Consider the following 13898-nt stretch of genomic DNA (forward strand, 5'->3'; position numbering starts at 1 on the left):
GTCTGTGCGTACAAGGTTTCCCTATCCATGAGAGCGAAAGTTAAAGTAGATAATGAGAATTGGCTTATCTCTTATTCTCGTGCTGTAGATGCTCTTTTCTTGCTTGTGAAATGCTCAGTTTTTCCACTTACAAAGCCTTCATGTAAATAGCTAATGCGCTTATGGCGCAACGCAACTGGTTCTTTAAGGGAATGGGAGATGAGACTCTTGATTGGTTTATTCTCAAAACACACCTATAACTCATTAAGAAAATAAGCTCAACCTTGTTAGACCATGCGCCACGGCGCAAAGCAGATTTTTTCGTCCTTATAATTGCAAAAGTGGATTCTGACACGGCCCTAATGTGTTTGCAACCTGCGCTTTGCACTTTGGTTGGTCAAAATAGAGCCCATACAGTTGCAGTCAGAATTATTAGCCCCCTTTTAATTTTTTTTTTCTTTTTAAAATATTTTCCTAATGATGTTTAACAGAGCAAGGAAATGTTCACAGTATGTCTGATCATTTTTTTACTTTTGTTTTATTGCTGCCAGAATAAAAGCAGTTTTTAATTTTTTAAAACCATTTTAAGGCCAAAATGATTAGCCCCTTTAAGCTTAATATTTTTTATAATCTACAGAAAAAACCATCATTATACGATAACTTGCCTAATTACCCTAACCTGCCTAGTCAACCTAGTTAAGCCTTTAAATGTCACTTTAAGCTGTATAGTAGTGTCTTAAAATATCTAGTCAAATATTATTTACTGTCATCATGGCAAAGAAAAAAAAATCATTTATTAGAGAGGAGTTATTAAAACTATTATGTTTAGAAATGTGTTAAAAAAAATCTCTCCGTTAAACAGGGGTAACGCTTTTTTACAACCCGCAAAGTGACATAGCTTGCACTCTCCACATCTGTGATCTGATAACAGCTGAAAGGGTTAACAGCAAGTCAAACTGTTTTTTTTTTTTTTTTGTAGTCTCCTCCTCCTTGTTGCCCTGTTGTGAAGCCCCTGACCCTCTGCTGCTCTTGTATCTGTCTTGAACTCAATCTGTTATCATGTTGGCGGCTCTCCTTAAGTTAGACTTGGCCTCTGTGGGCTTGACTCTGTTCCTGGGCTTAATTTTTCTGGTTCTGTTTGAGATCTTCAGGATTTATTCATACAAAGGTCGATTTCCACCTGGTCCAACACCTCTGCCTTTTGTGGGAAACTTACCACATTTATTGAAGAACCCGATGGGCTTCAAAAGATCTGTAAGTCTTTACTGTTTTCTTGGTTAGGGATTAACATTTATCTGTTTTTAATTTAACCAAAAGTTGATTGACTAAATCCTAAAATTAAATAGTAAAAGCAAACACACACAGACACAATTTGTAACCGGTCCGTTATCTCCTGCGGTTTTTGAACTGCATGTATTAAATGACCTTTGATTCACTGGAGAGGCTTATTAGCATTTAAACTGACATAGGCTGGGCTCTCCACAACACAAAGAGTGTGAACTTAAGCATTATGCATTAAACACAATAGAACAATATAAAAGGCTAAAATGCAATGAGAGAATTACTAATGAATTAACATTGTTGCTGATATCTGCAGTTGAAATTATACTATATAAAATATACTATGCTATGTTTATTCTTTTTCAAATTTTACTGAACAGATTGCAGATTTTTTTTCCATAGTATTTCCTATATTTTTCCCTCAGGAGAAAGTCTTATTTGTTTTATTTTGGCTAGAATAAAAGCAGTTTTTCTGCATATTCCTGAAAAATATCACAAATATACTCATAGTCTTCACGCTATATTCAAATACATTCGTACAAAAGCGCTTATAGGCTCGGGTATATTTAAATGTTGAAACTGATACATTTTACACACTATAAGAACTTAATTTGTCAAAATACCGAGCTGCAGACACTCACCTCTGCCAAATTCACGAGAGGGGTGCAGTGCATCCTGAGCTGCATCCAATGCTTTTTAATGCGCTCACCTTTTTTTTATTTTTAAGCAATTTGAAGGCCCCGTGCCTCTGAGTTGCTTGTTTTTTTTGTTTGTTTTTTTTTTATTGTAGTATTTACTAACATAGTACAAGAGAATACATCTTACAACAGTTATGAACATAATAAAAATAAATAAAATAAAATTAAATAAATTCTTTCAGTTATACAAAGTATAAACAGATGCCAGGGGTAGAAAAATACATAGGTAAGATAATAATAATAATAATAATATATATATATATATATATATATATATATATATATATATATATATATATATATATATATATATATATATATATATATATATATATAAACTTATTCTATCAATTGAAATTTTTTATGCGCTCACCTAACCCCACCCCTAGCCATCACAGTGACGTCACTCACTCCATTAAGTGCATTGTGTCTGACATTGCATGGCTGAGTTATGCAATCTCAGCTTAAACCATAAAGGCTGCATCCAGATACTATTGGAATTCACTAGCTGCACCAGAATCAAATATCAAAATAAAAGTCTCTAATCTGAATAGAGTCCACCTCCATTTCATACAGCATTTTTTTTTTTTTTTTGCTATACAGCAGTTTTGCCTGTAGTTAAAAAAATGGAGCTAAAATATACAAACTCTTTGCAGTCAGCTCATATTTATCTTGATAATGTCAGATAAATTCAGCTTATTGTGTGATAATTTACCAAACACAATCTAAAATAATTGAATGAATTAATAGTACATTGTTGGTTCACCCTTGGCCCAATGACCCGCTTATCTCTGCAAACCTTTCATTTTTACAATTTGAGAACTTTAGTCTTCTTCACTTTCCATTGTTTTTTAAGTCAACTGTATGATGTAACAATTTTGTTTAAGTATTAATTGCCACTATGCTGGCCTATTACCTGTCTATTATTAAGAAACTGGCTGTTTATTAGCAATTATAAAGTAAGATCTTAATCTACATTCCTAATTTCACTCAATTCAAACATTATTATTAAATAATTAAAAAAAAAAAAAAAAAAAAAAAAAAAAATATATATATATATATATATATATATATATATATATATATATATATATATATATATATATATATATATGTATAACTGATTATTTGCTAAAATTGTACCTATAAAAATTTACATAACTTTTTGTGTGTGTGTGTGTGTGTGTGTGTGTGTGTGTGTGTGTGTGTGTGTGCGTGTGTGTCACGGTTTACTTGGTTTTGATTTCCTTAGTTAAAGGGCACATAGTTTACCTCTTTTTTTAAGATTAAATATTAATATTATGGTTCTTCTGAGTGTGCCAGTTTAGGTTCAGTTCAAAACACAGTTCAGAGGTGTTTATTACAATGTGTTAAAAAGTGTCAGGTTGGGCACGTGTACACAGCTCGCTGTTTTTAGGCGTGTGTTGCTTCACATGAAAATTAGTTTCGGCTTCCCGCCCAACGTAACAAGGGGGCGGAGCCAAAAGCTCCCACGCTCTGTGTTTGCAACAGACAGGCAGACAGAGAGAAGCTAAGCTCCATGAGAGGATCAGCATTCAGCCGTACATGTCAACTCGGACACAGAGTACACAATCATTTGTGTCTTTGTATAGTTTTACAGCCAACTGTTTGCTAGTTTCAAGTGCCGAGCTTGTACACCGAGACTTATAACCACGCACACTGAATTATTTTTGACTAAGGCACCGGATGCGCTGCTCAAAGCCGCGACAGGGCACACCAGATACTCTCAGTGGGGCGGCAGAAACATGAAGTTTCCCGAATCGACGCGCCACGCAGCGCCATGCATTCCAGAACTCCAAACAAAGGCCTACACCAGGGCAAACACAACGGCGGCCCAAGTCGGCGTGCACCCCGACAGAAACCCACGCCCAGAACTCCAAAATGCACGGCGCCACGCAAAAAGGCGCTTTTGGTGTGAGACCTGCAGGCAAGTTTGTTATTTTATTTCCAATGGAGGGACGCACACATCGGGCAACGCGCTTGCACTTTTCCAGCTGTTAAGATCACAGGGAGCTTCTGTGATGCGACCGGCTGAAGTTTAAGGTGGACGCAATGAAAAGTTCACGTTTGCAAACCTACCAAAAGGTACAAACAATAATTCAGATTACAGCGATAATGTGGAGAAAATTGATCTTGTGTTGAGCCCAATGAGCCTTACATCTAAAAATAGAGCACGGGTGTTCCTTTAGAGATATCGCTTTGACTCACATGCTGAAAATGGCGGACGTGAAACAACAACCTGAGAATACAGATACGTGCCTGTCAATTAATTTTGGTGGGCGGAGGACCGCACTTCACGTCAAGTTGCAGTCGCTCTGAAAACCGCTCCAATTAGTCCACCGTTTTTCTGTTGTTAAATTGAAAAAAAAGGACTGTGTGTGTTTATATCACCCCAATATGACAGTCTTTACACTATACTTACACACGTCTGTCCAAACAGCTTGAAAAGTAGATTTTTCACAATAAGTGCCCTTTACATAAACTAAAATAAAAAATAAAGTGCAGTTACAACATTTTCAATGGAAAAGTATTACATGTTGTACTTTTTTTAATCATTTACAAACTGAATCTGCTGTAAATGTTTTCCAAACAGTTGTCTGAATATGGAGGATTGGCCACTGTGTTTATTGGGAGAAAGCCAGCAATAAGCATCAATACAATCCAACTGGCTAAGGAAGCATTAGTACAGGATGTTTTTTCTGGAAGACCTGCTTTGCCTATTTTTGACTGGATATCTCATGGACTCGGTCAGTAACACTTTCATTAACAATACTTTCCAATGAGGATTTAATAGAAATGTAATAAAAAATTAATAATATTGCTGTAAGTTGAAGCATGAATTCATTTCTAATAATTTAAGGGATCAGAGTCAATTATTCTACTTGATGTTCTATATGTTCATAGTTTGCATTTCAAGAAATGTATCTTTAGGTTTGGTAACCATAACACAAGTAGAATAATTGACTCTGATCCATTTAATTATTAGAAATGATTCAATGCTTATAGTTTGCATTTAAAGAAATTCAGTTTTTCTCCCAGACAGCTTGTGTGCAGTACTAGTTTCTCATCTCATCTAAAACATGTTGTATTGTTTGATTGGATTTTTGTCTGCCTGGAACTACTTGAAGTAAAATTAAACCACGTGTTAGTCCTCTCAAGATGAAACAAAGGCTTATATCGTTCTTGATTTTAACTGACATTTATTTGTACACAAGTCTGTAGCATGTCTTGTACATTCTAGCCTTGCATTTCTTTATGTCAATAAAGACAGTGCCGTCAGAACTACGAAAAGAAATTCATACTTAATTTAACCCTTAAAAGATGATGTTGCATGTAATGAACAAAATACATACAACCAATAAAAAAGTGCACATTCAACATGTAAGGAGATACACTTAAGTGGAGTCTCAAAAACTCATTTCAAGAGGAGCACATGATATGATTGAGCACGACTGGCTGCTCATCTGTAATCAGTAATAATCCAGAATCAGAGTGATCTTAGTTTACAATAAATGGATCGTTTTCTCCTTACTGCTCTATCTTCGTTTTGGAAGAATCCCCCCTTCCACCCCATCTCCTCCTTTTCCTCCCTTTCCCAATGGGAAGCTCTCGAGACCTACCTGATCTCGGATCTCCCGATATGCTTATTTGACCGGGCGGGAGCCTTGGGCTCAAATATCTCCGAGCTCAGGGTTCTCTCCCGGGACAGCATGCCAAACCTGCTATAAACGTTAAGCATATCTAAGTGGGAACTCTATACATTAACATACTGACACATAATACACGTTCACATACGTTAACACTATACAACACATACCTCATTGGCCTCTCTAACTCAAGAGGAATAAACTTGAAGGGTTACAGTTTCTTCTTTGTACTTATTAATCCTTACAAGCGTTATTAGTACAACACCTTGTGGCTGTACTAGAGGTGCATCGGAAGAATATTTTGATTGCAACAATGAAATAATTCTCAAGCTAAACATAACAAGAAATAGCCGCCCACCCCCAATAGTTTTAGTTGAATAATTTTAAAAGAATTAACATGTATAAACATCATTTATACATTACTTATTCTAATACTTACTTGAACATTTTAACAATTTTTTTGACTTTTTATCTGTAAAGTGCATGTTATAGTGTGTAATATATGAGAATTGCTTCTGATGGCAGCTACACCATGTAACTATATGCTAAAGATATGTATGTCTGATGGTCTGTTTCTCTCTTTTTTAGGTATAATAATGGTCACATTTAACCACTCTTGGAGGCAGCAGAGACGGTTCGCTCTGCACACACTCAGAAACTTTGGTCTGGGGAAGAAAACAGTAGAGGATCGAGTGTTAGAGGAAAGCCAGTATCTGATTGCTGAAATGCTCAAAGATGAAGGTATGAAATGTTCATGCTGGTTTTGGAAACATTTTAAGGTTTGTGATAAAAAGTGTTCTAGTATACTAAAGGTTCAGGCTAATTTTTGCAAATTATTTTGAAAAAAAAAATTGTTTCTTTCTTTTCTTTTGTAGGCAAGTCAATGAATCCCCAGCATGCCCTACAGAATGCTGTTTCCAACATTATCTGCTCCATCGTGTTTGGAGATCGCTTTGAGTATGATAACAAACGCTTTGAATACCTTCTGAAAATCCTGAATGAAAACATCATGCTCACAGGGTCAGCTGCAGGACAGGTATGATCAAACTCTTCATTTTTCTTTTTGTGCATCTTCATCCTTATCCTTGTAGTTTTTTTTTTGTTTTTGTTTTTTTTTTTAAATAATTGATTATCTGCCAAAGCCAAAATTTGGTAGAATTTAATTATCAATGCATCCCTTCCATAGCTTTATCAGTTGTGTCTGCATTGCCATGAGAAATACCAGAGTAGTGTGTCCTTGATTATAAATTCAAAATGTAAGATGTTATGTATTTGGTATTTCATGTTTTTATTTTGCATTTGATTGCATCATGGGACCTTAATCTTTCTTCAAACAACCTTTAACCTTCGAAAAAGTTATTTTTATTAACATTTTTAATAGTATAAAGTGATATATTGTCTGGGTTGATGTTGTGTATTATGATGTTGTGCTGGAGGCACAGAATATCAGCATGACATCATATTGACGTTGTGCCCCAGTGTTGTGGAGACATTGGCTTTAAAAAAAAAATCGGGTTGACGTCAATGTCCAACCTAAAATCAACCAAATATCAACGTCTAATAATGTTACACCTTGACGTTGTGTAGACGTTACCACTATGACATGTATTAGAATGTTGGATTTTGGTTATTTTCCGACACAATCTAAAATCAACCAAATATTAACGTATATTTGACGCTAGACGTTGAATTTTGGTCACCTGACGTCATGACCTAAATCTAACCTAATATTAACGTCTTATGATGTTATGTGCCTGCTGGGATGCTACAAAAACCTTGTAATAAACTGCCCATACATTTTCTGTAACTTTACAGACCTATTTCTCTATATATTATTTCTTATACATTATATTATTTTGAATACTAAAAGGTTTAACTGATATTTATAACTGGTTTATCTGTCTTAGATTTACAACTTAGTCCCCTTCATCAAGCATTTCCCTGGTCCACACCAGAAGATCAAGCAGAACGCCGATGATTTATTTAATTTCATCCGAGACGAAGCTAAAGAACACAAACAAACTCTGGATCCAGACAGTCCACGAGACTTCATTGATGCCTATCTACTGGAGATCGAGAAAGTGAGATCATGAAAGAAGGCTTCTCATACGTATTCATTTAGTTTTTGTTTCAGCAAACTAACACTTTTTTTATTACGTCGAGCAGCAAAAGTTTAACAAAGACTCCACGTTTCATGAAGAACACCTGGTTGTGTCAACATCTGACCTGTTTCTGGCTGGAACCGACACCACAGAAACCACCATCAGATGGGGACTCATTTACTTGATTCAAAACCCAGATGTACAAGGTACTAAAGCAGCTTTATACGGGTCATTATCCAATTCAGAATCTTTATTTCTATAGTGCTTTTTACAATCTAGATTGTGTCAAAGCAGCTTAACATAAATGACGTTCTAGTAAATTGAAATGGATTCAGTTCAGTTTCCAGTTTAATTCAGTTCAATTTAGTTCAGAAATGTAAATGTCACAGCTGAAAGCCCAAACAGTCGGGTGACATTGCAACATTGGGTGCACACGGTCCTCCAGAATGGTTTGGTAGTCCTTGGCATTGACTTGCCCGTCTAGCACAAGTATTGGGTCTAGGGAATGTCATGATATTGTAGTCCAAACCATCACTGATCCACCTCTGTGCTTAAATCTGGGCATACAACAGTGTTACACTTCTTTGGGGCTTCTCCACACTGTAACTCTCCCAGATGTGGGAGACAGTGAAGCTGGAATTGGCAAAGAAAAACACATGTCCACAGCCCAAGATTTTCACAGCCGGCATCATTGAAACAGACATTTGCCATTGGCATAAGTGACCAATAAGTTTGGCTATAGTGTAAACCCGCCGGTCCTACAGCACCCAACCCGCTTTAAGCAGGATCTAACCTGGCGACCTTCCGCACGGGAGTCGGTTGCTCTGCAAAGGAGGCTAAAGACCATGGCCTCTAGCATCTGTCACTAGAGCACCTTTTAGAGGTCAGAGGTTTGCCTGCACAGCACTTCACTAGCTGTCCTCCGTTACACTCACCCCCTAAACCTCACTCCCATCCAGGTCACGGCACCAATGTAACCCCGCCAGTCCTTCACCACCCAACCCGCTGTGAGCAAGTATCGAACTGGCGACCTTCCGCATGTGAGTCGGTTGATCGACCAAGGGGGCTAAAGACCGTGGCCTCCAACTTTACTAGCTGGCCTCCGTTACAATAGCAGCTCGGCCATAAATATTAACGGTGTCGAGATCCCGATGAACACTTTTGATGGAAGCAGGAGAGTTCAGGTGTATATTTAATTCTACAGTGAATTGGGCAGCTGTGGTTTTCTGTTTTTTTATGGATACACTCTGGGTTAGCACCCAGACATCTCTTTCAGACAGCTCGCTTTTGCGTCCACAGTTACTCCTGTTGGATGTGCATCTTATTCTTGGCGGTTTGCTGACATTACTCTGGATATTGCGGCTCTTGATAATTGCAAAGATTTGCTGTCTTGTTCACAGATGTGCCAACGAGATGCACACCAACAATTTGTCAGATTTTAAACTCTGATATATCACTCATGATGTTGTGTGCATGGCAGTATTTTAAGTAAAACTGCACCACCAACATATACAGTAAAGAGGGCTTAATTTGTGCCAGAACACACCGGATGCGACACCTATGAAATCTGATCCAGCACCTCATTTTACCAATCCCCCTCCTCACCTGCCCTCCTCCCCCATTCGATGTTCACTTTCACTTTGTTTTGTGCCTCCCCAACCCTCTTCACTTTCGTCTGTGACAACCAACTCCACCCCGACTCTTAACTTAAGTCCGCAACACCCCTCCGCTATCCAACGCCTCACATTGAGATTTATGTTTTGATTTATGTTTTTAAAAATGTATCCCTGAGAAGAATTGTAAGGTATTTATCATACATCAATCTGAAAATTCATCTGATATTTTTAAATGTACTTTTTTATATAAGCACTTATTGCATTAATGTTGTTTTCTGTATGTAATAGTGTTTTTTTAATCTATATTGATATTGCTATGAAATTATATGGCATTATATGTTCTCTTCTATGTTGTTTTTTAAGCTGTTAGAACATTCTGGAAAGTTCTGGAAAGTTTAGTTTTTGGTTACCAAAAAAAAAAAAAATAAATAAATAAATCCATAATATTCTTATTTGATTTCCAAAAAACAGCCAAATGGTAAGGGAACGCTTGTTTTTGCTGGGTCCTTTGTTTCTAACCATTTGTCGCACAACACAGAGCGATGTCATGAGGAGATTGTTCAGGTTCTGGGTTACGACCGCTTGCCCAGCATGGATGACCGTGACAAACTACCGTACACACTCGCCACTGTTCACGAGATTCAGCGATATGGAAACATTGCACCAAAATTGTTGCATGAAACAATTCGCCGCACAAAACTACATGGATACGACATTCCTCAGGTAAAAAAAGGAGCATGGGTGGATGAAGTTGTTTAAAATTTACACTACCCTTTTTTAAATAGAAATTTTTCAGGATTTCCCACATGATGTAAATATGAAGGTGTTTTTACCTGGTGTTTTCTTTTAGATTTTGTGGCCAACTTAAAGGGATAGTTGACCCAAAAATTTACTTTACCTTGTTTCAAACCTTTGAGTTTCTTTCTTCTGTTGAACACAAAATAAATAAAAAAAACTAACAACCAGTGATTTCCTTAATTCTTATATCTCCTGCTGTGGATTTCAGTGGTTACATGTTTACAGCTTTCATCAAAATACCTTCTTTTGCATTCAACAGAAGAAATAAAATCATAAAGGTTTGAAAACAATTGAACAAGTTTTAATTTTGGGATGACATATCCCTTGAGGCTACATGACAAACTAAAGAAAAAAACAACAACATGAAAAGGCATCATCATGTATTTCAAGAGTTCACACTTAGCTGATGATTTAAAAAAGCTTGTTTGGCATGCTGTCCCAGGAGAGAGCCCAAGGGCTCCTCGAGCCCGGGGCTTCCTCTCGTTGGCAGAGCAAGAGAGAAGCCTGAGCTCGGTGGATCTCAGTACTCCCCTGCTGCGGTAGCTAAGGGAACACAAGGGATTAGACAAAGCTTGATTGTTATGTATGTTGAATGTCTTTGGATGGTGGGAGGAAACCGGAGAACCCGGGGAAAACCCACATGGACACGGGGAGGACATACAAACTCCTCACAGAAACACCCACCGGTCCTGTGGAACCAGGGCTGGCAGTGTTCTTGCTGTGGGGCTCACAGTGCTAACCACTGGGCCGCCGTGCCGCCCAATCAGAGGCAAAGGAGGAGAATAGGGGAGGAGGGGGGTTTCTTCCAAGTGAAAATAAAGTGAACTAAAAACTGAGGCTATTTATAGTAGCTTAGGGCTCATATGATTGGAAGATAGTGATTAGCAAATGCGAGACTGGCCGTGATAAATCATAAGCACGTGATCCTCTCGAAATTAGTTTATGAATAAACTTCACTTAAAAGATTTCACCATATGATACAGTACATGTATTCAGATAGGGGAAGCAAAATAACTATTTAATCTTTAAAAAGTTTCATTCAACTTTCCTCACACAGGGAACTACAATCATAGCAAACTTTACAGCAATGTTCAGCGATAAGGAGCTCTGGAAACACCCTGATGCATTTAACCCAGAGAACTTCTTGGATGAGAACGGACAGTTCAGCAAGCCAGAGTATTTCTTTCCATTTTCACTGGGTGAGTCAGCTGTTTGTGAAAGTATTTACCAGATTTAAATGTTTAGTTCACCCAGAAGGATTATTCTGTTATTAATTATTCCCCGTCATGCCATTTCAAACTCTTGAGACCTTTAAGTTTATCTTCTGAATACAAATGTAAATATTTTAGATGAAATCTGAGACAGTTAAATATAGCGGACTTCGTCTCTCATCATAAAGAATTCCCCAACACCACTGGCTTTAGTGGATCACGTCTGCAGTTTATTAAAGACAGGACAGAGATAATCACCACACAAACACACTCTCAGTTCTCTGTTCTGTGAGAGTTGCATAAAGAGAAAAGTGAACCGCTGTCCCCATTAACACTGAAGCAGATTAACATTCATTCATTTGGCTTAGTCCCTTTATTAATCCGGGGTCACCACAGCGGAATGAACCGCCAACTTATCCAGCACGTTTTTACACAGCGGATGCCCTTCCAGCTGCAACCCATCACTGGGAAAGAAGCAGATTAACAACTCAAAGATAATACATGACTACAAAGACACAACCTGAACATAAAATGACTATTTATTGACAATTTTAACTGCATGATGATTTAATGAATATATAATTCGCCATTTAAAAATTGGTGCGGACGGTAACTTGAACCAAGTCATTAACAGCTCATAACACCAAAGTCATTATATACTGAAAAACAATGCTTAACAGGCACACTATTCGACTCAATCCAGCATCAAAACATGTCATCCACTCATATGAACAAAATTTTAACTTAATCGGCTATATTTTAACCCCGGAGCACATTCACAACGTACCCGTCTCACTCAAGTCCAAATCTGTTCTGACGAGAGCTGGACAGAATCCGAGGGAAGTGACATCACACAACATAAAACTGATTTTAAAACAAAAAATGCACATTTCCCATATACTTATAAAAATACTTTTATAAGGTTATTAATAATGTTATTTGGACGAAAAAGAAAATAATAAGAAAATAAATTAATATAGTTATTATTTTAATTAAGTTCACTGGAGCAATCCAAACAAAAACACTACATAAAGGTACAAAAACAGGCTAAAAAAATCTGATTCTGTGTGGGCCTACTTACAGTATACCCTCATATCGTGAACACACACCTAGTACTAATGGTCTCAATCTCAATTCCTGGAGGGCCGCAACTCTACAAAGTTTAACTCCAACTATCTCCAACTCACACCTGCTTAATAGTCTTTAGTAGTCTTGAACACCTTGATTATTTGGATTGGCTTTGTTTGATTAGGGTTGAAGCAAAACTGCAGAGCTGCGGCCCTCCAGAAGTTGAGTTTGAGACCTATGTCCTATACAAGGGGTCTCCAAACTTGTTCCTAGAGGGTTGCTGTCCTGCAGATTTTAGTTCCAACCCTAATCAAACACACCTGAAGAAGCTAATCAAGTTCTTACTAGGTATACATGAAACATCCATGCAGGTGTGTTGAGGCAAGTTGGAGATAAACCCTGCAGGGACGCCGGCCCTCCAGGATCGAGATTGGTGACCCCTATCCTATACTGACACAGAGAAGAAGCTGTTGAATAAAGTCATTATTTGAGGGCATCTGGTCTGTTTTTGGGTTATTTGTTTTGGGACTTCAAATGTCTCTAAATGTTGCTGTCTATGGAGGATGAGGGAGCTCTCAGACTTAATCTACCGTATCTTAATTTGCGATCAGAAGATGAAGCAAGAGCTCAATGCTTTGGAAGGACTTGATAAATTTCATTTTTTAGGTAAACTAAGCCTTTTATCACAATAAATATTTACTGAATTGATTTCTGTATGCTTTATCAGGACCGAGGGCCTGTCTGGGTGAAACGCTGGCAAGGACGGAGCTCTTCTTGTTCATCACATCTCTCCTACAGAGGATTCGTTTTTCCTGGCCGCCCAATGCAAAACCCATAGACATGGATGGCATTGTGGGTATAGTTCGCTCTCCTGAGCCCTTTAACATCATCTGTCATAGTAGAGACACCAAAGACTGACCGAAACATGTTGGACATCATATAATCACACACTGAAGATCAACAATAACAACAAAGCTGCAGAGAGACACAAGACCACTTTCTAAACCTCACGCTGCAGCTTTTTCTATGCAGTTTGGGGATTTTTCCACATACAAACACGAGTATAGTGTCACTAAAACTGAATCTTTTTGAAAACTACAACTTGAGTGAAGATTTATAGCAACTTTGTTTACAGTAGCTATATTTGGAGATGCCAACATGTGAATAACATTTGAAAATGTGCATTAAAAACTTTATCCAATAAGAAGTTTTGTGCATAGGTTTGATTTATATTTTTGGATGTAAACATAGCTACTAATATTGTGTAAGAGATTTTACCTCAACATCAGACTGCACGCTGTCTTCCTCTATGATTGATGTCAGATCGTGTGCTATCTTAATATTTTTACTCTCAGGATGCAGTCTCAGGTTATATATCCAAGTCTGCATCCAGATACTTTTGGGATTTTTACATTTTCTTGTGGATGGGGATTTTTTTTTAATGGGGTACAAATTATTAAGTGAAGCTTATTTATAA

At 37.5% G+C, this 13898-nt stretch overlaps 1 protein-coding gene across 3 annotated transcripts; it reads left to right on the forward strand.

Annotated features, from left to right (window-relative positions):
* The first annotated feature begins 1010 nt into the window (after positions 1-1010).
* Positions 1011-13612, forward strand: cyp2aa2 (y cytochrome P450, family 2, subfamily AA, polypeptide 2). 3 transcript variants are annotated; one of them, NM_001077458.1, is given in 9 exon segments: positions 1011-1233; positions 4573-4726; positions 6215-6367; positions 6502-6662; positions 7534-7707; positions 7793-7934; positions 9883-10067; positions 11200-11341; positions 13149-13612. In NM_001077458.1, coding segments are annotated over 9 exon segments (1497 nt in total). In that variant the 5' UTR covers positions 1011-1038; the 3' UTR covers positions 13340-13612.
* Positions 13613-13898: the final 286 nt, after the last annotated feature.

This window comes from Danio rerio, chromosome 23, assembly GCF_049306965.1.
Source record: "Danio rerio strain Tuebingen ecotype United States chromosome 23, GRCz12tu, whole genome shotgun sequence".
Lineage (NCBI taxonomy): Eukaryota > Metazoa > Chordata > Actinopteri > Cypriniformes > Danionidae > Danio > Danio rerio.

Excerpts from the sequence above, each read along its gene's own strand:
- cyp2aa2 (XM_073938722.1), top strand. The coding sequence starts at position 6,223 with ATGGTCACATTTAACCACTCTTGGAGGCAGCAGAGACGGTTCGCTCTG. Across the intron at positions 6,368-6,501 it reads TGAAATGCTCAAAGATGAAG|GCAAGTCAATGAATCCCCAG; the intron begins GTATGAAATGTT and ends TTTCTTTTGTAG. Across the intron at positions 10,068-11,199 it reads ATGGATACGACATTCCTCAG|GGAACTACAATCATAGCAAA; the intron begins GTAAAAAAAGGA and ends TTCCTCACACAG.